At 40.3% G+C, this 25,923-nt stretch overlaps 1 protein-coding gene across 4 annotated transcripts; it reads right to left on the bottom strand.

Moving 5' to 3' along the window:
* Window positions 1–92: 92 nt before the first annotated feature.
* GSDME (gasdermin E) lies at window positions 93–25,923 on the bottom strand. 4 transcript variants are annotated; one of them, XM_053976343.1, is made up of 12 exons: window positions 25,774–25,923; window positions 24,085–24,197; window positions 23,802–23,844; window positions 21,558–21,788; window positions 20,227–20,419; window positions 12,550–12,721; window positions 11,452–11,572; window positions 6,440–6,628; window positions 4,718–4,845; window positions 4,415–4,601; window positions 2,967–3,040; window positions 93–1,737 (listed from the first exon to the last, which is right to left on the bottom strand). In XM_053976343.1, the coding sequence occupies exons 4-12, from the start codon at window positions 21,766–21,768 to the stop codon at window positions 1,507–1,509; spliced, it is 1,506 nt and encodes a 501-aa protein (XP_053832318.1). In that variant the 5' UTR covers window positions 21,769–21,788; window positions 23,802–23,844; window positions 24,085–24,197; window positions 25,774–25,923; the 3' UTR covers window positions 93–1,506. The 4 variants fall into 4 exon arrangements, with proteins under 4 accessions (XP_053832318.1, XP_053832304.1, XP_053832311.1 ...); XM_053976329.1 differs by lacking the exon at window positions 23,802–23,844; XM_053976336.1 differs by lacking the exons at window positions 23,802–23,844; window positions 25,774–25,923 and adding an exon at window positions 25,137–25,221.

Below are 25,923 nucleotides of genomic sequence, written 5' to 3' on the forward strand. Positions count from 1 at the left end.
TCTTGAAAAAGCATTTTCCATGTGAGGTCAGCCTGGAGTCACTTGTTTTTCAGAGATGTAGTCCCCAAAAGAAAAACAATGGAAATTACATGTATAAGTTACTCTATTGTTTTGACATAGCATTTAATAGAAGGTTTTTGTAAATTCTTTACAGAGGCAACTTTTAGTAGTGATAGGCAAAAGACAACTGTCCCACTTACACACTGCTCCCAGAAGCAGAGTTCCATGCTTCCAGCTCCTAAAGGATCTTTCATTCTACACCAGCACAAAGTTCAGGCAACATCATCAGCTTCACTGAACAGATGAGATGCAGAAACGCCCACATCCCAGTGTGCAGAGCTATCCTGAGGTCTCAGGGAGTGGAAAGGCACCATGGTGCTTTTCTGCAAAGTCCATGTCCTCAAGGAAAGCTGAACTGATGTGACTTTTTAAAGGCTTCTTAGACAATCTGCTCAAGGCCATGTGGGAATAGAGCAGGAAACTGAGCAGAACTCCTACCCACCAGCTATGCTGCAGGGCCTGTTTACTGATCACCCCCACACAGGTGCCTGCTTGTTTGTCTCTCAGCCATCTCACGATCTCATCTGTAAGCACTGATACTCCACCTACTTGGAACATCTTCCCAAGCCCACATTTACAGTGATCTCTGATGCATTTCTGTTCCATCCACGATTATAAAAAATTATGATGAAAAAACAGGCAAAATAGTTCAAGCACACAGTGCTTTACTAATACTTTTCTGTTAGTCAAAGAAACAAGCAAAATATCTGCACTGAAAATGTCATACGGGTAAAATGATCATTTCTGTGGTGTGTAGCAGGGACCCTTCATATGTACACACCAGAAGACTTTGCCATGCCAAAGTTCAGAATGCAGTTTGAACAGCTGAAACTTGCTAACATGAGTAAAACATAGCAGAAAACAAATGCTGTACAGAGGTATAAATCCCTAAAGTGGGTCTTGGTGGTTGAAAAAGAGGCTTTGTTATTTCCTGCAGTGTGCAGTTCATATCCGTAAAAGTCAAACAATAATTAATAAGAGTATCTAATCAAGTACCTTTTTAAGAGCCCTTCATTGCACTTGCTCCAGAGTGAAGACATTCTGCACACCCAGGCTTAAGGAGAAAAACAGTTGCTGCATTGCAGAACCCTGGGTTTCCAGGGCCTGCCTGCTTTCTTGCTTACAAAATGCAGTTTGTACTTTGCAGTTTTCTCCCATGCATATTAATGCAAGCAATCTGGCTTTCACTGCCCTGCAGATCTGACACCTACCAGAGCAGCTATGTTCAGTTTCTCTCCCATGGTTCTCTTTTTTAATTTCTCCCCTTCATCCCTTATTTATGTATTTTCCACTGAAACTGCAGAGTCCCCATGTCACCCTAATTCCTGGCTGTGCTGCCCTAAGTACCAATGGAATAACTCTACTGCTGATCCCAAACACACCAAAATTACAGAGCTACAAAAGAAGCAACAGGCTACAGCAAAAACTGGATACTCAGTACAGCCCCTATACATTCCCACCTAAAGCATGAAATCCATACAGTGCAACATAAAGAACAAGTGGGAAGAATCTTGGTTCTTTCATAGTTACAGCTTTTACAGAAGACTCTGTCATTTCCAGATTAATGTTTGATGAAGCAAACAGCCTTTGTATGACCTCAAATCTTCCTCTGTCAGCGAGAGTGGCCACTAAAGGACTGCTCAGCGCCACAGTGCCATCAGCTGAAGCGACGTTAGGCTGTATTCATGAGAGAGAGCAAAAGACAGAGACATTAAAACATTTTCCAGGCACTGCTGTTCCTGCCATTGCACAGCTCAGTTTCATATAAAACCACTGGAGAGCTGACAAGGCAGCAGCAAAAGGTCAGGATTCCCTTTGCTATTAGCCCTGACAAGTAGGAAGTACTGATCCAGAACCAAAGCTCTATGGCATGCTTTAAGGGGAAATATCCCTCCTACTGTGTCATTCCCTGAGTTCAACTTCTCTCACTGCACTTCACACTCACTTATCACTCTGAACAAACAGAACAACTCCCTTTGCTGCTACATATTTAAAGGATTTTACTATTGTTTTTCTAAGTGACTTTAAAAAGCTTAGAAAAATCAGAGTATCATAGAATGTTTTGGGTTGGAAGAGACCTTAAAAGATCATTCAGTTCCAATCCTCTTGCCATAGGCAAGGACACTTTTCACTAGACCAGGATATTCAAAGCCCCATCCAACCTGGCCTTGAACACTTCCAGGGCTGGGGCAACCACAACTTCTCTTGGCAACCTCACCAGAGGTTCCAGTGCCTCACCACTTTCATAGTAAAGAGTTTCTTCCCATCTAAACCTACCCTCCTTCAGTCTGAATCCAGTCCTTCTTGTCCTGTCACTACATGCTCTTGTAAAAAGTCTCTCTTCACCTTTTTCTAAGTTTCCTTCAGGTACTGGGAGGCTACAATTAGGTCACCCCAAAGCATTCTCTTCTCCAGGCTAAACAAATCCAATTCTCTTATTCTTTCCTCACAGGAGAGGTGCTCCATTACTCTAATGCCCTGCACCATTCCTTCAGCAGTTACAACAAATGGCCTCAGAGTTTTGGGACTTCAGGGTTTGCCAAGACTCAAGCACTGTTGCTATCAAAGCGAAATTTCTGTTTCCCAAGGAGAAGTGATTACTGTTACTGAGACTTTAAAACAGTGAGACTATTAGAAATATAAAACCGGAGCTTAAGTCACAATTTTCTTTTGTTCCCAAGCTGTGAAAACTCCCAAATACAGCAATGTTCATAAGTTAGATATCCACATGCAGTAAATTACATGCTGCATTTGCCATGTCAGATTCTGACCTTGGCTAAGCACTGCCTACAGCTGAAATTCCCACTGCAGCTTGCCATCTCCTCCTTTATTGTGGAGAAATATGGCTGAGGACACAGGCACTTTTGCTGCTGTGCCCACGAGCACATCTCATCTTCATTACTCACCAAACAACACAAGGCTGGAACAACCTGAAGATCACAGCAGGCACGCAGCAGGACAAGGGTGTCATCAGGCAGCTCTGTGGAGGACACATTCACAGGCAAAGGTCATTTCCAGTGAACCCTGCACCAGGCTGGCTGCTGGAACAGGAGCTTTATCAGGGAGCTAACAGGTCCTCCTCAGCTGGATGTTTGGAAGAGGCTGATCCAGCCCCTTCCTGCTGGCGCAACAGAATGGGATGGGTGGAGGGTCTGACTATCTCTGTCCTTGAGAAAAGGCATTTGTAGAAAAGGGGGTTTCGTCCCTGTCACCTTGCCTCCTCCCTAAGTATCTCCTCAGTGTTTAACTCTGAGTCTGCAGGCTGGATGAATGACTCAGGCCTTGAATAAACCAAGAACCTATGGTCCCAAAATCCATATGTGACGCTAACTTCTGCAAAGCACAATTTGAGAGGAATGGCATAGCTGAGACTGCCTCGATGCTGGGAGATGGACTAACTGATCCCTGTGGTGCTCTTCGACTCTTATAACAAAACGGTTGTAAATCCTACCACAAGCAACAAGCATAAAACAGCTTTTGAAACTAGATCCAGCTACACTTATATCTGGACTTTAGCAGCAGACACTATGTCCAAAGTCAGGTAATAATGCAACACACTCAATTAACTGTGCCCTGCTGTTAATGGCATCTGACAATTGATACCACATCAGCAGGTTTCTGTTTGCTATTTCTTTTCTCTCTCCACAAATGAGTTAAGCTCTCCCATCTGGGTCCTGTGTATATATGGATGCACACTGACATTCTGCTGCACAGTGATTTACACACCAATTTACACTGGACTTCCCTTCATTATCGTAATGTCAGGGAATTCTTTATATACAAGAGAGAAGAGAAAAATTCAGGGAAGTCTGTCTTGGACTTTGCAGGTAACTTTTAATTAACACTGTGGTGCCAACTAGATTGTGAGGATGGCATTTGTTTGACATTTATGTTTAATCTCCTGTTTCAGCAGCAGCAACACAACCCTCTAATTGCAGTGTCTCTGTGTTAAACTCATTTTTGCTAAATTTAGTTTGCACTTGAACAATATACACTGTTACACAGGAGACAACACCTAATTTGTAATTCTCGGCATTTAGGCAAGAAGGAGTCTGGCATGCAATAAGTACAGAAATTAGCTTGCCAAACTGCAAATGCTCACACTCAGCAGAAGCAAAGTTGAGCAGTCTTGGGGGAATGTGTAATTTACACACAAAATCTGTCAGTGATTGAGGGCTGAATTTAATTCACAGCCAGAAATGCTAAGCATAGTATACCAAACTCATAAAAAGGGAACAGAACAATTTATGTTCATGCAACTCACCAACTGCTCAAAGAAAGCCATAAAAGCTTTAACATGGAGGGAGCTTCTAAAAGGAAAATAAAATTTTTAAAAGGGCTTTTCACAACATACCAGATATAGCACTGATAAGAAGGTGAGCAGCTGAGAAAAGTTCTTCATCCTGAGGCTGATATTTCTGCAACAACAGCTCACTCTTTAAACTGCACCCTAAGAGCTGCAAGAAGTCAAGGAGGTCTCTTTGTTGTTCAAGTTTTAACTCCTCCAGATCTGGCTTGTCTCCTGTGCAGATATCATCGAACTGAAAGCAAAAGAATAAGCAAAACTTATTGAAAAGAGAAAAATTCAAGCAAAAGAGAATGCTAGTACTATTCTGGAATTACTTTTAGGAAGCAATCCAAAGGTTCTTCATCTTACCATGTCCCCCAGGGCAGTCACCATTTCTTCATGCAGCAAGAGTTCACAAAGGGTTTTATATAAAGCTCTTTGCTTGTCTTCCGGAAGCTTCACAAAGGGCTGGAACTGGATCTTCAACCGTGACAGATCTTTCCCAAGAAAGGAGTGGAAAATAAAACTAAGTATTTCTACACAAATGCCAGTAAAAACAGATAACATTTTGCTTTATGTTTCACAAGCTCATTTATCACCACACCTTGACATACTGATTTCCACCAGCACGAGTTATAATGGAAGGTTTGAACATATCTGATTGTATTTCCTAAGGAGCCAATAAAACCTTAATGCAAATATTAAGAAAGAAGAACAGCTACCAAGAATCAACATTTTGGCATACAGTATTTCTAATATTTTGAAATTCAATACTTTAATGTTAACCAACTAAGTACATCTTAAATCTCCCACTTCGAAGTTTATCTCCAGAGAATGGCAGAATGAAGAGTACTCATTAAGTACAAGGGAGTGCTCTGCATTTTCTCACAATTCAACTATGATACTGAAATTAAATATTCTGTGACATAAAATTACCATGTTGCTAAAAAAAATGAAACTTTCAAATCAATAATGCCAACTGGAAGGTTGGAATGTTTTGGTTTTTTTCCACATTCCAAAAATGTGGGCATACAAGTGTTCTCAAATTTGTTTAAAAGAAATTTTCCTTCATGTCATACCAGTCAAGAAACATGCTCTGTTTAAAGATGTCCTTTATAACTAAAAAATTACTTCACTGGGGAAAAAAAAAAAGCCCAGCCACAGGCAAGTATTCTATCTGATGCAATGGTATGAATTTGTCTACACAAATAACAGAAAATGAAATGTACTTCCAAATTCTTTAGTAAAAACAATTTTTTTAGCTTTTTCAGTTTCCAAGAGACAGAGGAGGTTAAATTATTTAAAGAAATCTCTGAGCCATTTAAGCAAGAAAAGCAAATAGGTATGTCTAACTAAAACAAAAAATAGAACAGTGGCATACCATTCTTTCACAACTGTTTTTTACACATTGTTTATTGAATAACCATTAATCAGGAGTGAACCTTAGAGCCAAGAGGGTGGCAGTCATCATGAGAACCAGCTGTTAGAACCCCACCAAGAACTGAGAAAAAGCGCAGTGCGTTTTGAGGCCTTGACTGGTTTTCCCTTTTTTCATTCCACCAGTAACACTCCCGCCTCTTCTTTCCACATTCCTACAATACCTGGGCCATTATACCAATTTGCAAATCTCCATTTAAACCACATTTTTATTTTCTCAGTTACAAAGCTTCTCAGAAAATCATGAAGCTAAGTGAAGGCAAGGGAGATGTCTACTTCTGAGACTTAACCTGTAACTGAGAAGCTTTACTGAGAGTATTTTTCAAATAATGAGAAACTATTTTCAGTGACCCTTTCTGAATGAAGCATGTATCATCACTAAACTTGCAGAGGTTATCTGGAATGTAAAAGAGCAGTTTGTAAAATGATATTTATGACAGATGGATTCAAAATTTTCACAGAAACAGTCCACTGCATACACTTATCGCAAACTGATTTTTTATATTCTTTCAGTGCATTCCCCTAAGAGTTCCTGATAAGAGCTATTAAAATGAACTAACAAGATTTCTTACTTACTATTGTACCAGATTATTTCTGCCTATCAGGTTACTTAATGCACTGTAATCTAATCATGCAAAGCATTTCTGGTAATACCTTGTTTCAATATACTTATAGAAGCATCACTGGGAACGAGGTTTTTAGCCCCAGAGTACATCTCGTTATCAACAGCATCTGGCTGATAGAGGAACGAAGCATCTCTGAATTGAACTGAATGGGGATAAGCTGAGCCTTCTGTACTTTCTTTTTCAAAACCTCCTTGCTGTTCATCTAGCAGACAGAACTCTGTAATTAGAAATTCAATCAATCAAAAACAATAATTAATAAAATACACAAGCAATTACTGAATGAGATGATAGCTTTTATTTTCTAGTGTTCTCGCATGTCATTTCTCCTTGTCTTGTCTCTTCCAGACAGAGAGAATGTCAGCAGTTGCTGTGCATGTGAATTATTGAGCATTCCTGCAGCCCTGATGTTTGGTACAGTGTGTACAGACAAGACCTGTGGTGCAGCTGCCTTCTACAGAACATGACACCAGCTCCTGTGAACTAAATTAACGTAGACAGAAAATAACATGAAAACTTCCCGGTGACACTGTAAGCCAAAATGCTGCAGACAGAAGATGCAGGTAGGAATTCTTGATGTTTTCACAGAATCACAGAATATGCTGAGCTGGAAGGAGCCCTCAAGGATCATCACATCCAACTCCTGGCCCGGCAGAGCACCATCCCCAAGAATCACACCATGTGCTTCAGAGTGTTGTCCAAATGCTTCTTGAACTCTGTCAGGCTGGTGCTGTGACCACTTCCCTGGGGAGCCTGTTCCAGTGCCCAAACACCCTCTGGGTGAAGAACCTTTTCCTGATGTCCAGCCTCAATCTCCTCTGACACAGCTTTGGGCCATTCCTTGTTGCTGGTCACCACAGAGAAGAGATCAGCATCTGCCCCCCAATTCCCTTCACAAGGAAGTTGTAACTGCAGTGGGTCTCCCCTCAGTCTCCTCTTGCACAGGCTGAACAGACAAAGTACCTTCAGCTGTTCCTCACACGGCTTCCCCTTAAGGCCATTCAACATCTTTGTTGCCCTCCTTTGTGTACTCTCTAAGAGTTTTCTTATATTGTGGTACTCAGAGCTGCAGACAGAACTTTAGGTGACGTAATTGCAGTTCAGAGCAGAGCAGGACAATCCCCTCCCTTGCCTGGCTGGTGATGCTGTGCCTGACTTTGCCCAGGACAGGGTTGGCCCTCCTGGCTGCCAGGGTGCTGCCGAGTCACGTTCAACTTGCCATTGCCCAGGACCCCCAGGTCCCTTCCCATGACACTGCTCTCCAGCCTCTCATTCCCCAGTCTGTACGTTTTCTACCCTCTAGGAGACATGCTGTAATGCAGGCAACGGGATCCATTCATGAAGGAGACACATGGAAGTACTCTCTGAGATTTGTAAGAACTCTTGAGAGTCCTTCGTAGAGCTTCTGTTGGTCATGGCACTGAAAGACTCCAGTTTCTCAGCCAAGCCTCAGGTCCATTCTCAAGTCCTCCAGGTAGTGGACAACAGGGGACTTCTGAGAGTCTCTAAAGGACATCACCCAGGATGTTTCCTAACAGAATCACTCTGCAATAACTGTCTCTCCAGCAACATCACAGAGGAAATAACATGCCCTGGCTGGATTACCCTTTCTGCCTCATCTTTGTGACAAGCACTGGCCAAACTCACCCGAACAGGACTGTCCTTGTCCTGCCATCCCAGTGCTCCCAGACGGATGAAGTTAAGGGCTTCCTGGAAGGTACAGGGAGCCTTTGTAAGAGTTAAGCTGAGAAATCTGGAGTATCAAATTCTGTGCTCATGTGTCCAACACTGTGCCCTGAAGATGCAGAATGCACTCAAAGTTCTATGCAGATTCTGATCATCTTTCATTGACTCAAATGCAAGATTTGAACCCATGGCACTGTACCCATGGCACTCTGCAGCGGGACTCAGGAGAACACAAGCAGGCTAACAAGAGAAATTTTAAAGTAATACCTGACAGCAAAGGGAAAAAACATAACTAATCAAGCACAGTGCTCAGATGTACCAGGAACAAAACCTAAATATAACCTTTCTGCAGTTGTAAGAGTCTGTCTTACTAAATTAACGACATTCAAAGCAGATGAGAAAGCATGGAGAGCACTCCATCAGCAAAAAGCTTTTTCAAAGAGAAAGCAGACAAAGAAATCCCTGCCATAGAGAAAGAAAGATGATAGACCTTTATGCTTGCATAGCACTTCACGGAGAAGAAGGAGCTACAGAGGAGCAGAAAGTGATTAACACAAGCTAAGAGCTTCCCAAAGCAACAAGACCCTGGACAGCAGCTGAGGCACCACAAGGCCAATTCACTCATGCTACTGTCAATGAAAATAACAAGGCTTTCACATGAACCCTGAGGAGGAAAACTAAGATAATACACTGCCTCCCCTCCTGAGGCAAAATGATGTTAATAAGGGAAATCAAACTTTTCAGATAATGTTGTTAAATCTTGTAATAGGACTCAATTTATAGGAAAACACAGGACTCAAAATTCTGTATTAAGAGGACTGTTAATAAATTCTGTATTGAATTCTATTACATTCATCAATGACAAACTTTCAACAGTGCAGTTAGAGCTTGTTAGTTACTCAGAAATGTTAACAAAAATGCAAGAAAACCAAAGATGATCAATGAAAACAATCAAAAAGACTCCTTTATGTAGAAAAGTAGATATATTCGGACTGCTTAATTTACAGACATTTAAGAAAAAGCAAACCACACAAATATAGCCATGAACAGAACAAAACAAATCAACTGGGTGCTTTTATATCCCCTGATTTGTAAAGCAAGAACAAGAGGCACTTCAGTGCAACTTTAGCGAAACAAAACTGCAAAGCCTAAAGGAGAAACAGCTATTACATGGAGTGAAAAATTAACCTGTAGAAATCAAACACAGTGATTACAGGAAAGCACAATGGTAAATGGATCAGAAAAGTGTTAGATGCTTCTTCTTTTTTTTAATTTATTTTATTTATTTATCAAAATGTCCAGTCAGACTAGTCAGAACATTTAGAAGAAATATATACCATTCTTCCTAACAGAAGAACTCAGGTACTGGCAGTGGAAAAGAAAAAGAAACAATAAAAAGCTTACATGTATCTTACTCCAAAATTATCTGTGAAGAGAATCCCATTAGGTTACACCTGCTATTGGTCACTTTCAGTCTCACGAGAAAGGACTACATTAGTCCTTGGATTTAACTTCAAAGGCTGTTTCTATTTCCATAAACAGACACTGATCCCTGCTGCTCAGACATTACAAGTTGAAGTTTAGGCTCCACCATACTTACTCTCTCTGGCAAAGCCCTAATTTTGTTGTCAGTTTCTCCCGTTTACCTTCTCAATGACACTCAGGCAAGGGAAAATAGCACAAATTAAAAAAAAATAAAGAGGCAGGACATAGATTGTTTAAGATAAAAACATGGAACAAACTGTACTGGTTTTGAAGCTTAAAAGATATTAATATTAAATATGAGAAAAAAAAAGCAGAAAAAGAAGCAGAAGTGGAAAAAGAACAGAGAAATACAGATCATTAACAAGACCCATGCATTCTTAGCTAATAGGACATCATAACTTAATGTAGAAATCATCTAAGTAGGCTATGAGTTACATACCTATGTAGTCAGACAGCCTGAATTGCACCTCATTACTCTGAATTACAGTCCTATTATAACCATGACGTCAGCATCCTCTGCTACTATCTGTGTTCAGTCTACATCAGAGCAATTCCACTTTTCAGAAACTTTTTACAGGTTACGTAATATTTACTTCTATTCCTGAGCCTACAGATGTCTTTAATATCAGGAGTATGATGGAGAGATAATGTTCTGCATTTCTCATCCAAGTAAAGCACATCCTGGATTCAAACCTCAACTCTACTCCAATTATTTCTTCAATGTATCTCCTGTTTCTCTCCATGTCAGTCCTTCCCAACTTCCAGCTCTACTATCTGATTTTATTCCTCCTTGCATAACATCCTCTGAAACCTCCTTTAGGTCCATGAGTTTAAATGAGGATAGACAAGAAAGAAAAACCCAAGTGATTGTGCAGAGCAGAGATACAACTCCCCCCAAAGCCAATTTCAACATTTTTTTAACCTGAAAAATATTCGACTTGACATAAGTAAAGCATGACCAGTCAACATGACACGGGCATTTCTGCAACCACTCTGAGGGCAATCTTTAAATCAAAGTGTAAGCTAGAAACGTTTAAATTCCAGTCCTGAATGAATGATTCTGTTCTTAACATGACTGTCGTCTAAACATTCCTAGTTGACAGTTGATTTACATTCAGGTCACTGTCTGCAACAGGAAAAGGGACTAGCCCAGGCCAAGGGCCAGCTGGCTGGAAGCAAAATTGCAGCAAAAGACATGGACAATAAATCCGAGAGGATCAGTACCTTGCCCTTGCAGTTATTGAAGTTTGCTCCCAAATTTGCCCTAAACCAGAACAGCTGCAGACTGGACTGTACTGACAAGACTGTAGCTGGTGGATTGATGGAACTGAATTTTCAACTGGGAAAGTGCATTCAGAGTGCTGTGTCCAGTTTTGGACTCTTGAGTACAAGCCCCACATTCACACACTGGAGATATTTAGCAAACAGCAGATATTAAGGAAAAGAAATTCACCACCATAGTGGTCAAATATGGCAACAGGCTGCCCAGAGGAGCAATGGAATCTCTGTCTCTGATGATAAATCAAAACTTTATAACAGACAAGGATATGAGCAATCTGATCTAAATGAAGTTAGATCAAAGTTCAAAAGTTGGTCCTTCCTTGGGCCGAGGCTCGAGCTACACAATCTCCTGTGGTTCCCTGAAACCGAAGTCATTCTGAGTTTACAGTGTATTCAAGCAAGTAAAAAAGCATTACTATATCAAAGTTTTAAAATTATTAAATCTGTATTTCTAGCAAAAATAACTATCAAGGCAAAGGACAGCATGCAACATAATCACCTTCATGCACAGGGAAACACAAAAATCATTGTCTGACAAACAGCTTTGTCCACAATTGAACTGTGTGCCACAAAAAAGAGTTTTTCACTTACCAAACTGGCCACTGTGCTTTATAAACAGTTCAATTACACCATAGGCAATAGTGGTTGCAGGAGGAATTTCAAGGATCACGCTAGAATCCTTCACCAGACTTCCATTCTCACTTACTGAAACCTGCAAGAGAGATTTATTCACCATTTATCTGATTCAGCTACTGCACAGCTTAAACATGTAATTAAGGTGAAAGACACAGAGGGAGAATATGCTGTATTCTTCATGATGTCTCATCGAAGGGCTACACCTTACATCTGGCATCTAAGAAAGGAATGAGGTAAAAACACAGTGCCAAGAGCAGCTCTCACACTCTTAGCTACCCTGTCCTAGCACAAAGTTGAGCTCCAGCTGCAGCTTTTGCCACACATGAAGCCCCCTGTCACTAGGAAATGGGCACCCACTTGAGTGTCCTGCCTTGTCCAATTCTCTACTGTGACATTTCTTTTGCCCAGCTGGAGGCTGCTAGCAGGAAGGTGACACTTGCAAAGGGGGTTGTTACACTGCAGTTCCTAGATTCCTGCAACTAGAGACACACTGTACACAGAAGTGATTTCCAGCTTTAAAAAAACCCCAAACTTGCAACGTATGAGCATGTTTTGACTTTGGTAATTCCTCAATTCATAGGCAATTGTTCAGATAGCCTCACAATGCAGTTAATCTCTACTTCCATGACTGAAAACCAATAGTTTCTCAATAAATATGAACACTCAGTAGACACTTCAACCATTTGTGATGAACGATTACTTGGCTTTTCAAATAAATGTGATTCAGCAATGCATTTTGCCATTCAATTACAATGCATTCTTTTAGGTTTGCTTCATGTTCTGCTGTAGGCAGGAATCTACAGAGAAACGGAATCACAATTTGATAGTATTGATGGAAACTATATTCCAGGCTCATACAAAAATATGGCATCTTTTGCCAGGAAGGCAATGGAAAAAACATTTTACCATATAGAATTTTCACAACCAAGCACTGCAGTTTGTTCAACACATTAGGAAAGCATGAAAAATACTCTGAAGTCCATTTGGAGAAATAATTTCTTCTCAGATAATGTGTAAATGTTCTAATCCTTGCAGATTTTTAGTAACTTTTACCTTTATTGTTTTTGCAGTGCATCCCATCACACCACTGACTTTTTCTTCTGTCTGGATATGTTCGGATATTGTACACCTCTGAGTTGTAATTATCTTTTCTCTCAAGATGCACAACACCTCACGTTTTCTTTCTATTACTTGTTGCAGTAAACTACTGTTTAGATCTATTGTTCTGAAAAAGAAAATACACCATTAACAATACTCTAATTGTGAAAAAAAAAGAAAACCAAAACCAACCGCATTTTCTTAATTGCTTGAAGAAGCTTTTATTGTAAAAATGACAATGGTTTCTGTATGAGCAGCCTCCTCAAAATGATGTCCTCTTTTGTTATTTGGCAGCAGTAAATATCTGTATTCCACAGTAAATCCTCACATACATATTGAATATAGAATTCTTGATTCCCTACTCTAAGCAAAAATGGAAGAAAAAAGCAAGAGGGAACTAAAGGCAACTTTAAGTTTCCTGGGTAATACAAAACCAACCAGTCAGGCTCTTGGACATTGGACTGAATCCTCTCCTACTGTGAGCTCGCGCTGACATTGCCATGGCCATGGCAGGGGTGTTGGCTGGCGGACACGACGACAGCAATGCCTCAGTGCCAACCCCCACTGCTTGCTACAGATCTGTTTCAGTGCTCACCTAAACCCCAAACAGGCTGAGTAGGATCAGCACTGACTGAGTATTTCAAAAGGCTGAATGAGAAAACGAAATATTTCATTGATTTTGAGACTCGGGATTACTGAAAAAACCCCACCTGCTTCAAAGTCCTGTGTTTTTCATTGGTATAGACTCAAAATTTAAAATTGGTGACCAGGGCTGTCACAGTCAAAAGAAAAACTAACAGTGGGGAGGAGCTCAAAACTCTAGCTCAGGCACCAACTTAATAAACCATCCCTACTCCACAGCATAATCCAGCATCTGTTTAAATGCTGCTGGAAATGATTCTAACATTAGGTTCTTCTTAGAACGAGCAGAAGATAAGAAAGTGAACATTTTCTAAGAAAATGTTACAAAATCCACTACCTTGTCTTTCGGGGTCTTAACGGACTTTCTGGCAACAGTTAAAACAACTTCTTAATTGTATTTAATTTATTAAAATGTGTCAATTATATTATACTTTTGCAAAATATTCACTGGAGGTTCTCAGATGAGATGTTATATTTTTTATGAACAGGTAATCTAGCAAAACTGTTGGAAGATTAAAGGACTGCTATCTCTGACTCAAATTATTCAGTCCTTTCTCCTCCCTTTTATTGTAAATGGCTATTCATGGAGCTAAATGGCAATTTCCCAAAAATGTGACAGAAAGACATGTCTGATTCCAAGTCATTTAAATCGAGATATCTCCACTTTTAATTAAAAAGTTTTAGATTTATTAGATTCTGGAGTTTTGAATTTATGCAGTCTGTATAAGTCTGAAGTCAGCTGGGGTTTTTATTGAATTAAAAATATCCTCAGGCAATTTTTGATCTTTGGAGAGTTACATGCTTATATGAAAGTTCAATCAGTTGGAATGAACTGTCTGAAAACCTTAAAGTTGATTGTTTAGACAAGGGAAAGAAAATACCTCTGAAGCAATGCAACAGCCCCAAACATTCCTGAGATTATTAACACAACCTTTTTTCATTTGGTGCAAAGTCATGCTTTATGCTTGGAATGCAATGAACCTTTGGATTAAGCAAAAATTCAAGAAATATCAAGCAACCACAAACCTCACCATTCTCAGAAGTGTCTTCCAAACCAGAGCCATTAGTTACAGTCTATCAAGCCTATCATATACTTCACAATAATTATTAATGTTTCTAAAGTGGTGTGCTAAGCATCCTGAAAATACAAATTAATGCACTAAGAACTTGCAGTTTAACATTTGACCTAGGGAGCCATAGGGGAAAAATTACAATGAAGAAGCACAAAAGCAATTTGTCATTTGCTTTCACGTGTATTTTTTGACTGTTTAAGACGATGACAAATTTGCTGAATATCTCCAAAATTTACAGGAAAGAAACCCCTCAAACAAAGTAGAAAAGCACCTATTAAATAAAGATTTGCTATTTCTGAGTAAGTGTTAATTGAAAAAGCCTACAGAATATGACCTAACCCTATGGAAATGAATTACCAAAAAAATTCAAGAGATGTTTGCTTCTACAGTTTTCTGCCTGAGGCAGAACTGGCTCAGACCCTGTCACACACCTCGCTTTGAGGTCCAGATGCAGAAGTAGCAGCAGAGCGGCAGAGCGCAAGAGTCAGAAGATATTACCTTGCAGAGAGGGGCAGTGAACAAATCCTGGAGACAATGCTGGAGGAGCTGCTGCAGCACTGAGGGCTATGGAGTGACCTGCTGCTGCAGCACTCCCTAGGCAGTGCCCAGAGGTGACCTGAGATCCCCTGCACAGAGCTGAATGTGTGCCAGAGACAGCCACTGTCACAGCCCCAAGGTTCAAATGACTTCAGTGGGATGTGTCCCATTGTGAAGCTGTCAGAAATGTTCTCCTCTGCCCAGTATGTTTAGTGAGCTCCAAATTCAGAGCTTTCAAACACATAGCCTTGCCCACAGCTACAGAAACCTTTTCTTTGAGGATAGCACAGTTAAATGCTCTCCTCTAAACTTCTGGCACTGAACTTTCTATCATAAAACAGAACTCTGGGGTTGCATGTGGGCACATCATGAGTTATTACTGGGGCACAGCCTGTTGAAGGGAAAATATTCTGCTCTCCTCAGCAACTCAAACAGGAGATGACACGAGGTAAGCAAGTACCCATCTTATCTAAATTATCACTGGAAACAGTCATCAAGAGCAAACCACAACAAGGTTAAAGTTTGATAATCAGAGCAGGGCTTCAAGTATTGCAGGGCAATGGCTGCTGAGTCTATGACTCTATTTTTGCAAGAACTGAACTTACTTGCCAGCATAACACTGAATATAAAAAAATATCTGAGTAACACAAGATGGCCAAGTTAAATCTCTGAGAATACATGCATGCAAGGCACATAAATTGCATTGAATTTTTTTATTTTATAGGTCATGTTTCAGAGCTTTTACTTCTGTTCTACAACCATGGCTCTTACCATCTCTTTCACTCTGTACTGTACAAGAGCCCCCACCAACCCTGTGCCATTTGTATTAACTACATCACCATTACCTGTCCCACCCCAGGGAGCTGAGCTGAAGCACTCAAAAGTAACACTTTAGAAAATATAATAAGATGCTGGTTTGCCAAGTCCCATTATCAACACACAGAGTACAAGCCTGTATAAATAAAAAAATATTTTAAAAACACAAATTTGGGGTTTTGCTTGATTGTTTGTTCTGCCTAACAACCTTCCTGAGGTCAATGATTTACTATGCTGGAAGCTTTACAGGTCAAACATGTAAATAAAATAATTTCTTTTGAGTTTTGGTCTCACTCCACATTTAACTAGATTAAACACTTCTATTCTCCTCTAATGCAAAGACTTTTTCACTTTCATTCAGTATTTTTCTTCTTGCATTAGGAAAGCAGTAGACAATAGAGGCACAAAGGCAATTTGGTGCAGACTGGAGTCAGAAAAGAAAAGAGAAAGGTAGAAACCAAATGAAGAGAAGAAAAAACAGACAACACCTGGCAACATAGCAGGCTCTCACAGTTAAAGTAGAGAGCACGAGCATGCTCTAAACCCCACTGCTGAGACTGAGGGTCTTTCCTTTAGGCACAGAATTTGACCTAATTTCCCACAAAGGAGAGGCCATAGGACCATTCTTCCATCAAATCCTGTCTAACCGTCTCAGTAATCCATCCACAAATCATCAAAGCAAGGTACTTGTCAATTTCCTACAAATACCAAGAAGAATGGGTATTGTTGTGAGTATTCTCCATCCTCACATTGAAATCAGCACTGCTGCTTGTCTGCACAAATTTTCACTGGTCCAAACTACTTGCAAGTAAAAAACCTTTTCAGTCCTGTACTGGGCAACGTCACCTCAACACACCTCCTCTCCCAGCTGCAGAGACACAGACAGCTCATGCTCACAGCCTCTTCTCCACTTCATTTATAATGTGCAATAGTCTGATGTCTTCCATACAAATACTGCTTGCTGCAAGTGAGAGCCTTCACCCAGCTTTGTTCCTGCTCTAATAGAGATGACTATCAGAGAGTAAAATCTCACTCTGCCATTTTCCACCAGGCACAGATGCATATTTCTTTTGTTAATCCACTTCAAATATAACCTCTCTGACCTACTTCTTACAGAACACAGCATCTGCAATAGTCAGCTTATTGATAGCATTTCACTATTTTCCCTGCAGAATAACCCGACACATACTTCATAGAACATCTTCCCTAAGAATAACAGAGACTTCTCAGACTGCAAGGGACAGGTAGTTTCTCTATTTTCTATTTGACGCGCTCCTTATTTTTTACATCACAGGCACACACAATTGCTTTTATTCAATCCTGTCTCACAACACTTTGTGATTTCATATTAACTCATGTAGCAGCTTAGGTAGAAAATGGAATGGTTTTCTCATCGTGCTCATAAATTCTCAAGGAGTTTTAAACAATAAATCACAAAATTGTCTGAATTTCCACTGTACTCAGGTTAAGAATAGACATTTATTTTTGTCTCAGTACGGATGATACTATGCAGTTTTATTAATTCAACTAAAGTTCAATATGCAACAGTATGAAAGTATCTTTCAACCATGCCAGAGCATGCTGCTAAAAACACAACTCTTTTCCTAATATGCTAATCACAGAGTTAGGAATCATTCTCACAAAATGATGGAAGTGTGACAGGCAATTTTTTTCTGCAGCTGATGTGAACTGACTGACTGCTATTACTGTCCTCTCAGAACTTCTCATTCAATTACTTTCCATGACTTTTAGTGAAATGGTAAAAAACAAACAAGCAAATTTGTTAATATATGAGAAGTACAGAGATTATAATATCTTCATAATCCTTTTTACTGGAGGGAAGAAGACAGAACAGTTGAGGTTGGACAGTCATCTGGTCTAACCTCCCTGCTTTAGCAGGGCCACCTAGAGCAGTCTGCCTAAGATCATGTCTCCAAGGTGGGGAACTCCACAGTCTCCTCAGGCAACCTGTGCTCAGTCACCCTCACAGTGAAAAATAGTTTCCTGATGTTCAGAGAGAGCCTCCTGTGTCTCAGATTGTGCCTACTGCTTTCTGCTCTGTCTCTGGGCACCTCTGAAAAGTGGCTCATCCAGCCTATGCTTCATCAACTTCTCTAAGAGGACCTTATGGCAGATAGTACTGAAAGCCTTAAAATAGAAGATGGAATATAATATCTGAAATCCATAGCAAACCAAGTGAGCTAAAGGCACAGGACTCTGCCCCCAGTCACACAGGTATCAGTATGTTACAGTGCCCTGTGAACTAGCAAGTACTATGTAATACAAAATCAAAAATAATGTAAAGGCAAATATGCCAAGTTTATGTACCTAAAACTATCGTTAAACTTTATTTTAGGTATTGCATATTATGTTAATTATTGTGTTCTGCATTTACAATGTCACTGCTTCTGCAAACCAGGAAGCATCTCATCCCAATTTCTTCAGCTGTCACCCTTTTTCAGAAAAATGAGCCAAGGCAGCATCTTGAATCTAATTAAAAAATCAGTAAGACTCTCCTTCAGAAGGTTCACCTACAAAATGACAGGAAACTGATTTCCTGCCACTGAGCACTTTCAGCTTGCTCAACTCTGAAGATTCACGTAACTTATTTTAAAAGGCTCATCAGCTTTGACTTTTAGAGTTTATTGTTACTAATCTGCAACTTTTACTTAATCAGCCTAATACAAGAACATTTTAAAAATGCAACTTAATTAGGTTATATAAGTAGAAATAATAAATGAAGCAATGATTGATCAAACTAGCAGAAGCACCACATGTTGTTAAATGACACTGCGAACAGTTTGCTGCCTCACATTTTACAAGGCCTGACAGGTAAACATGCTCTTATAAGTACTGTAATGTTTTGCATCCAAAAATCACTAACTTGTAGGCATCAGCACTCCTGAATTCCACACAATACTCACGAACAAGATGAAAGCTTGAAGTTCGGACACAATCAATCATAAATCATAGAATATTTATGAATTAGTAAGTAGAGTTTCATCTATAAGGCATTGCCAACAATTTCCAGTGAGCCTCTGCATTACACTGGAGAAAAAAATAAAAATTCTGCTATGCTCATCATTTTCAGTGACCTGGCAGAAGGCAGACTGACTCAGTTTCAATTATACACTGTGCATCATAAGCTTTAATAAGCTATGAGCATCTTTTTTATGAACTAAGACCTAGTGCTTTGCATAAAGTGGCACACTCATCAACTTCAGTTAAAAGTCACACATAGATCAGTGCAGAGCTACTGATTTTAAGCACTCAAAAGAGGGTAACATATTTCTGAGTATTTAGTTACATAAAGGATTGTAACTCCAAGATGTGCTGATTTGGTGTGGGAGGATTATTTTTGTGAACAGAGTAGGTAACTACAAGTAAAAGCTTACTGATCCTAAATCAAAGTTACTGTAGTTTGTTTCTCCATAGGACTCTAAATCTTGACTGACACTATTTTCTTGATACTAGATGCAGCTTAATTTTACAAGTGCCTGGTACACACATTTAGCCCAGCATTTTCTGCTTTTAATAAGGCATTTAGTACAAAGAGAACAAGGTGCCGTATTAGAATGAATTTGTTGACTTGTGAATGCTCAAATAAAAGGAACACCAGCCATTTGTTCCCATGAAAATGGAGAATTGATTATTTCTAGAACATCAGCGTATCTAAAGCAAATTTACATTGCTTCTGACAGCTTCTGCACTGATAGCAAAAACCTATCATCTTTATCTTCAGAGCATCAGCAAAGGCTACTTAAATTCATTACAGCCCCTGCTACAGATCTAGAGTACAATGCTGTCACAAATGAAGCACCCTCATCTCCCATTGAGTCTCAACCTGCAATAGAGAGTAGACCCCTGACTTGTCAGCTGGTTGCCAAATAGGCCTTGGTCCATGACACTCCCATTGCAACATTAAATAGATCTGATTTCAGAGTACAACAGGAGGCGAGGAAGTGTTGCATATGATGTCAAATAAAGAATATGGTTCCCCTCAGTTAATACAGTGTATAACAGGAAGCAACAGATCTATATTTTGTTCAGCTAGTAGAATATGCATTGACTATGCTTCCTTACCTTTGCTATTCCTTTAACTTCAAATAATCCCATTTTCTAGCATGGTCACTCACACACATGAAATTACAAAGCCTGCTTACAAGAACATTAGCAGTTCTGAGTTCAATTTCCATATTCAATGCCCCAGTAACACTGAGAACTATGTTTTTTTTTTTTCCAGATTGTTACCTCATTACAGTCCCCCAAAGAAAGGAGGATTTGGCTCTTGTCCCAGGTGGAATTCATGCAAAAATGTAAAATGAAATAACAGAGAGATGCTTTTAAAACAAGAAAGTGAAAAGTCTGACTAACAAAATTTCAAAATATGGAGAATTTCATTTTTGTATATATGATTTGTCATGAATATGAAAGCTTACAATAAAAATAATTTTCAAACTTTGGCAACACTACAAAATCAATTGGTCAGTGACCACAGCTGGCCTAAGTCTTTTTAGCTCAGTAATCTCTCCTGGCCACTACAATACCCACATTAGAAACATACCTGTCCTTGACATCTTTCATAAGCTGCTGCAAGTCAACCTCCTGCTTCCTCAGGTTTCCAAATGAGGACTGGTTTTCCACATAACCTTTTCCTCCAGCTCCCAGGCTGAACTTCACAAATGATGTTTCAATACTTCCTTGAACAAAATCTTCGAACTTCCCCATATATTTTGCAAAGTCAGACTCCACAATCACTAAGAAAGCAATAACAGTAATTTCTGTGAAGAGAAGTGCTGAAACCATCCTTAAGTGATTGGAGGAAAGATACTTACAAAAAATATGACACGTTAGCGAAGGCAAGGAACAGTAGGAACAGGAAAATAATTAAATTTACATCTCTGCAATTCTTGCATCTCCTCTCTTCATGTTTTCATCATCTTTGCTCTACTATCTTTAGTAGTTTGCCATTTTAGGAAAACATAAGGTGACTGAAGTGCTGAACTCAGACACTATGAAATATTTATAAAGAATGATTGAAAGTTATTTCAGCTACAAAGAAAACTACAAAGCAGACCTGCTTGTACAATAGTGCTAGTATTTTGGCATTATTTTGACACATCTCATCATAGGGCTGTCCTAAAGCTCACTGAAAACCAATGGAAAAAAATCTAACTGGTTTAAAACAACTCTGAATTTTATATACCTAAAAACCAGAGAGCTGACTCAGAATCAGCTATATTTCCAAGCCAGCTACAATTAACATCTCAGGTTAGGGAGTTATCTATTTTCCTGTATGGAATTATGACATGTCCAGCAATATGGGATTCCATCTCATTAATCTTAAAACATGGGTGGGACTGCTATAGTTGGATGAAGAAAAAAGTACAAGGGTCAACCTTTTTAACAGTCTGTGCAAGACAAACAGAATGGGTGGTAAAACTCACTTGGCCTGGCCTGGAAGCATTCCCTGGGCTACTAACCCAAACAAGACACTGTTTATTCACTTCTTTTGACCTGAAGCACAGTACAGTTTCACACTACTGTCACATACAACCCCCTATAATATTCTAGGGATATTCCTGTAGCTGCAAGACAGCTACTGTTATTAAACAGTAGGACTATACAGCCTGACAACATTCAGCACTAAATTTAATACTTTACCCAGGCAAAAATTTCTTTTTTTTTTAACCAACATTTATTACTATCAGTTTTAGTTACATAAATGGCCAAGTGAGAAAAGATCAATTCATCTCATTCCCATGGATGGAGGATTCCTTCAGAGCATTCCTCTGAAACAAGCCCTCTAATAACATAATTGATAATAATCACAAAACAGATTAGGGATTGTACTGTTTTTATCTGCACTAATAGTGCTGCCCGAGATGGCTTTACCTGGTTTTATTGGTTTGTCTTCAGTAAGCACATCACTCAGGGTGACTGTCAAGAAATGATACTTGGGCTTCTGCCAGCACCAGAATTTCTTCCTCTTGGTAACTAAGCTCAAAAGCTGCAGCTTGTCTGAGGCGTTCAAGTGGGAGACAGGGATCAAGTCACCTCCACTGTCAGTTTCTCTCACAAAATTCTTCGTTGCTTTTCCGAACATCGTGGGAAATGAATTAAAGCCTGAAAGAATACATCTGTTTTCAAACAACTACAGTTGGAAAGTATAAATATTTACACTGTCCTTTTAAGAAGTCCTTCAGAGGACTGGTATTAGATTGGTATTAACAAAGGAACGCCACAGTGTTTTCACCCTATCTTCTCCACTCGGAGCTGGGAAGGAGTTTAAATCACTTGTCCCAGTATAAGTTTTCTCAGTAACTAATAAAAAAATTCTAGTTAGGAGGAACATTGGCAGGTTACTAATCTATTTGGGAGGAAAAATTTACACAGCCTACCTGAAATTCCATGAAAAAGCATCTACTAATGAGCACCCCATAGAGACCAGCTGTGATGAGGAGAGCACTGGGGCAATGGCAGAGGATTTCTGCCTCCCCACAGGATCCTTCTTTTATTACCTAACATAAAACTTACTCCACATAAGGCAATTACGTATTACTCACACAAATTATCTTGATCTTTTTAATAGGGAGTAAACACATGGATAGATAATAACAACTGTTCTATAAAAAGCACCAAATATGTGAGCTGGCATCTTTGTTACTATATTTTTTCTGAACTACACCCCTGGAAAGTTCCAATTAATTTTTTTATTTATGAACTCTTTTTTACCTTCAATGTTTTCCAATTTTCTATTTTTCATTTGCATAACTATAGCTGAATTGAACATACATTATTTGCAACTGTTATTCACAACTGTTATTCATATCCCCTACACAACTACATACATTATCTTACTGTTGCTTTGCAATGATTTTAATTAAAAATTACCAGCATCTCTTATAATGTAAGGTTTTCTTATCCCCAGGAACATATTTTACTGTATTTACAAGGAACTATTTCTAGTAAGGGAGACTGGCTAAAGACAGAGAAGAAATGATAAAAACAAACATTCACAGGTACTAAACAAACAATTGTAATAAATTAATATTTGATCTTTTTAAAGAATCTTTCTAATTTTTCAACTCTGTGTTATCTGAATAAATGATATCTCCAGAATTGAATAAATGATATCTCCAGAATTAAATCATTTTTTGGGTTTTTTTTTTTTTAATCCAGCAGCATTCCTTTAAGTCCCCCAGCTGACACTGACTGGAAAGTTCAACTAAGATCATAAGACATCTCAGCTGGGTATTCACACTTCCACAATTAATTACCTGTCTTGCTCCACACAGATCTTAGATTTGTCATTTACAATCACAGACCAGAGTAAGACAGGACAGACTTCAAACAAAACCTGATATTGCAGCGAGCACTCAGGATTATTGACAGAAAATGGAAACTTAAATACAGATTATTAGTGCTTGAACCACAGGCTTCGTATTTTATTATGAGCAAAATAACCACCTTTTTGCAGAAGCAAACTGACCTTTTCATTAGTTTTTCCTAAATTCCATTTCAGATATTCCAGACAGTATTTAGCAATTCATGATGAGGTATCTACTTCCTCATCAATCCTCTATGGATTAGCCTGTGTAACAAATAAAGGGTGTTTCCCAACAACACCTGCATCAAGAGGATTTGAGCAATATCTAAGTCGCATAACATTCTACTGAAGAGTCTTCTGGGGCTTTCACTGTAACTGCAGCTGCAGCAAACCCTGCAGCACAACCTCAGCTGTGGGCACTGGAAATATTTCCAGTGACTTCTTGTTCTCTGACCTTTTCTTAAACTGAACTCAGGCTGACTTTTTGCATTCTTATGTGTCTCCTCCTTAATCTCCCTGGTTTTAATCTCAGTGAGAACACTTTTAACAGAATAAAGCAGTGCAGATCCACTGCAGCAGAAAAGTGAAAAAAACAACCCCAAATAAAACTTCAAACCAAAACTAGTTTCCTTTATCCACAGGACTTCTTTCGCAGGAGTCTATATTTTGCTAACAGTCAGATGACTTTTTTGTTATCAGGAAGATAACAAAGGGGACCACCAAGAAAATTCTCACTGCCTGCATTAGCTGCCTTTGCCCAACATAACCTTCTACAAACATTTTTGTACTTTACATCACAGCTCACTCACCCTGATGCCCTTGTTACACAGCCAGCTCACATAGGCATAGTCTCTGGGGAAAAAATAAAAGGGTCACCAATTTCTGAGTTTACCATAAAACAAATTGCAAAACCAGGTCCTAATATTTGGCATTCTTACAAACTCACTAAATCTCATGAGATGAACCACTGCATCGGTCTGTAAAACTTCCAGTTCACAGTGTTTTGCTTTCATTCTCCATCACCATTCTTGACAAGCAAAAGCAACATCCAGGGAAGAGGACAGAGTACTTTTGAGGACTAGCAAGACTCACCAGGCAGGGGAGATGGGGGAGTTTTCAGCCTCAAAATGATGGGAATGTCTCCCACAGTTTGCTGTGCTGCTCATGTCTTCGCAGGGAGCATATTTTGTTGGTGTAAGAGGTACCTGCAAATCAAGAACATTCTATCCAAATTCCTGCTTGTTTGTCTTTCAATATAGCACCTTTAACACAAATTTGACAACGCTCCCAAATACCTTGCTTCACTACCTCCTAGAACAAAGACACAGAGCAATCATGCCCCTAGCCAACATCAGGGAGTTAATACAGCCACAAGGCTCAACAGCATCCTGACCGAATGGACAGGGAGTAGTTACAGACCCAGCTTTAAGAAAACTCTGCCTTGGGAGCTTCTTCCTCTGGAAATTTGAATAGAGCTCTGCTTGGTTTGACAGAAATAAAAGGCAAGGTATCAAGCTGGTAGGAAATGCCTGCCAGATAGAATTCAGTCTTGCAGATTGACAGTTAGGCATGAAAAAGAAAAGGAAGGAGGAGTATCTTCCTTGCCTACCAAAAGATCTAAAATTAGCCTGAACTTGGACTACAGGAGGATTATTTAATGGCAAGGACGAGAACAAATGAAGACAATGAAACCAATTTCACCATTTATCTAAACAAATAAACCTCATCCCCACTTCTCTGCTTTATAGCTCCCTAACTCAGTATAGCGGGACATTAAATCCAAAGTGACGTTCTATGAGCAATCAGTGTTTGCCTCTGTCAGTACAAAAGAAACCAAAGAGTTGCCTGATATTTCCTACATTCTGTATCTTTCACATAAAATAGAATTTTTTAAAATTTTCTTTTTTTTTTGCATTTAACTTAAGATTACACAGCACACTGGGCACAGAATGCAGGGAATTTGGTAGCACAGGGACAACTGGATTGCCAAATGCCAGCACATCCCTTCCTACAATCCCAGCTGAAAGGAAACACAACGCCTGAAGGCCAAAGAGGAAGCTTTCTTAAGACTAAAGCCTTAGTGCTGAAAGAGCTGTTAGGCATTAACCACAGGGTAGGAGTAGTAATTGGCCTTGGAATCCTACCGGAGTATGAGTCTGTACCGGAAGGGAACTGGAGCATGGAAGTGACGACACGCACGTTACATGTTTTATTAAAGAACACTGCATTCACCTCTTTTCTAGATTAAAAAAAAAAAAAAAAAAAAGTGCACCCATAGAGCTAATACACAAAACCTAGCAAGGCTGCCCACTCAATGGTTTTCATCACACGTGGTCCCCAAAAACACCTCCAGAAGATTTTAGCCCTGGCTGAAGCCCTCTGTTTGTTCCTCGTGGAGTCCGCAGCACGTGCCTTCACAGACCGGTGCCGCAGCCTCGGGCACCCCGGAGAGATGCGGCGCCTTTCCCTGGCCGTGGGCGCCGTCCTGCGGGCTGCGAGGGCTGAGGGAAGGCCCCGCGCTGCCCCGGCGCTGGGTGCGCGGTCCCGCTCGCCTCTCCGGGAGCGGCTCGGGCAGGGGAGCATCGCCCCGCCGTGCCACCGCTCAGAGCACCGCACGGGCACCGCGGCCATTCCGCTGCCCGCGGGGCGGCAAGGACAGCGGGGCGCGGCCCGGAGGCCGCAGCCGCTGCTCGTGCGCCGCCGAAGGGCGGAGTGGCAGCGGCCGGGAGAGGCGGGCACGGCCGGGCCGCACCGCCGCCCCAGGCCCGCTCCCGTACTCACGGCATTCCCGGTGCTCCCCGCCGCCGCTACCGGGGATGGGGCGCACTCCGCCCGCGGGGCGTGACGTGACGAGCTCGCCGCGCCCCAGACGAGCGGCCGCGGGTGAAGCTCAGCGAGCAGCTCCCGAGGCAGCGGGGGCTCCGTGCCGGG

Source organism: Vidua macroura, chromosome 1 (assembly GCF_024509145.1).
Source record: "Vidua macroura isolate BioBank_ID:100142 chromosome 1, ASM2450914v1, whole genome shotgun sequence".
Classification (NCBI taxonomy): Eukaryota; Metazoa; Chordata; class Aves; order Passeriformes; family Viduidae; genus Vidua; species Vidua macroura.

Bases quoted from the DNA above. Each gene is read 5' to 3' on its own strand.
- GSDME (XM_053976320.1), bottom strand. From the start codon at position 22,085: ATGCTTTTTCATGGAATTTCAG. The intron at 21,789-22,063 runs GTAGGCTGTGTA...GTATTCTTTCAG, and splicing joins GCTTTTTCATGGAATTTCAG to GCTTTAATTCATTTCCCACG. The intron at 4,846-6,439 runs GTATTACCAGAA...TTCTTGGGAAAG, and splicing joins TATAAGTATATTGAAACAAG to ATCTGTCACGGTTGAAGATC.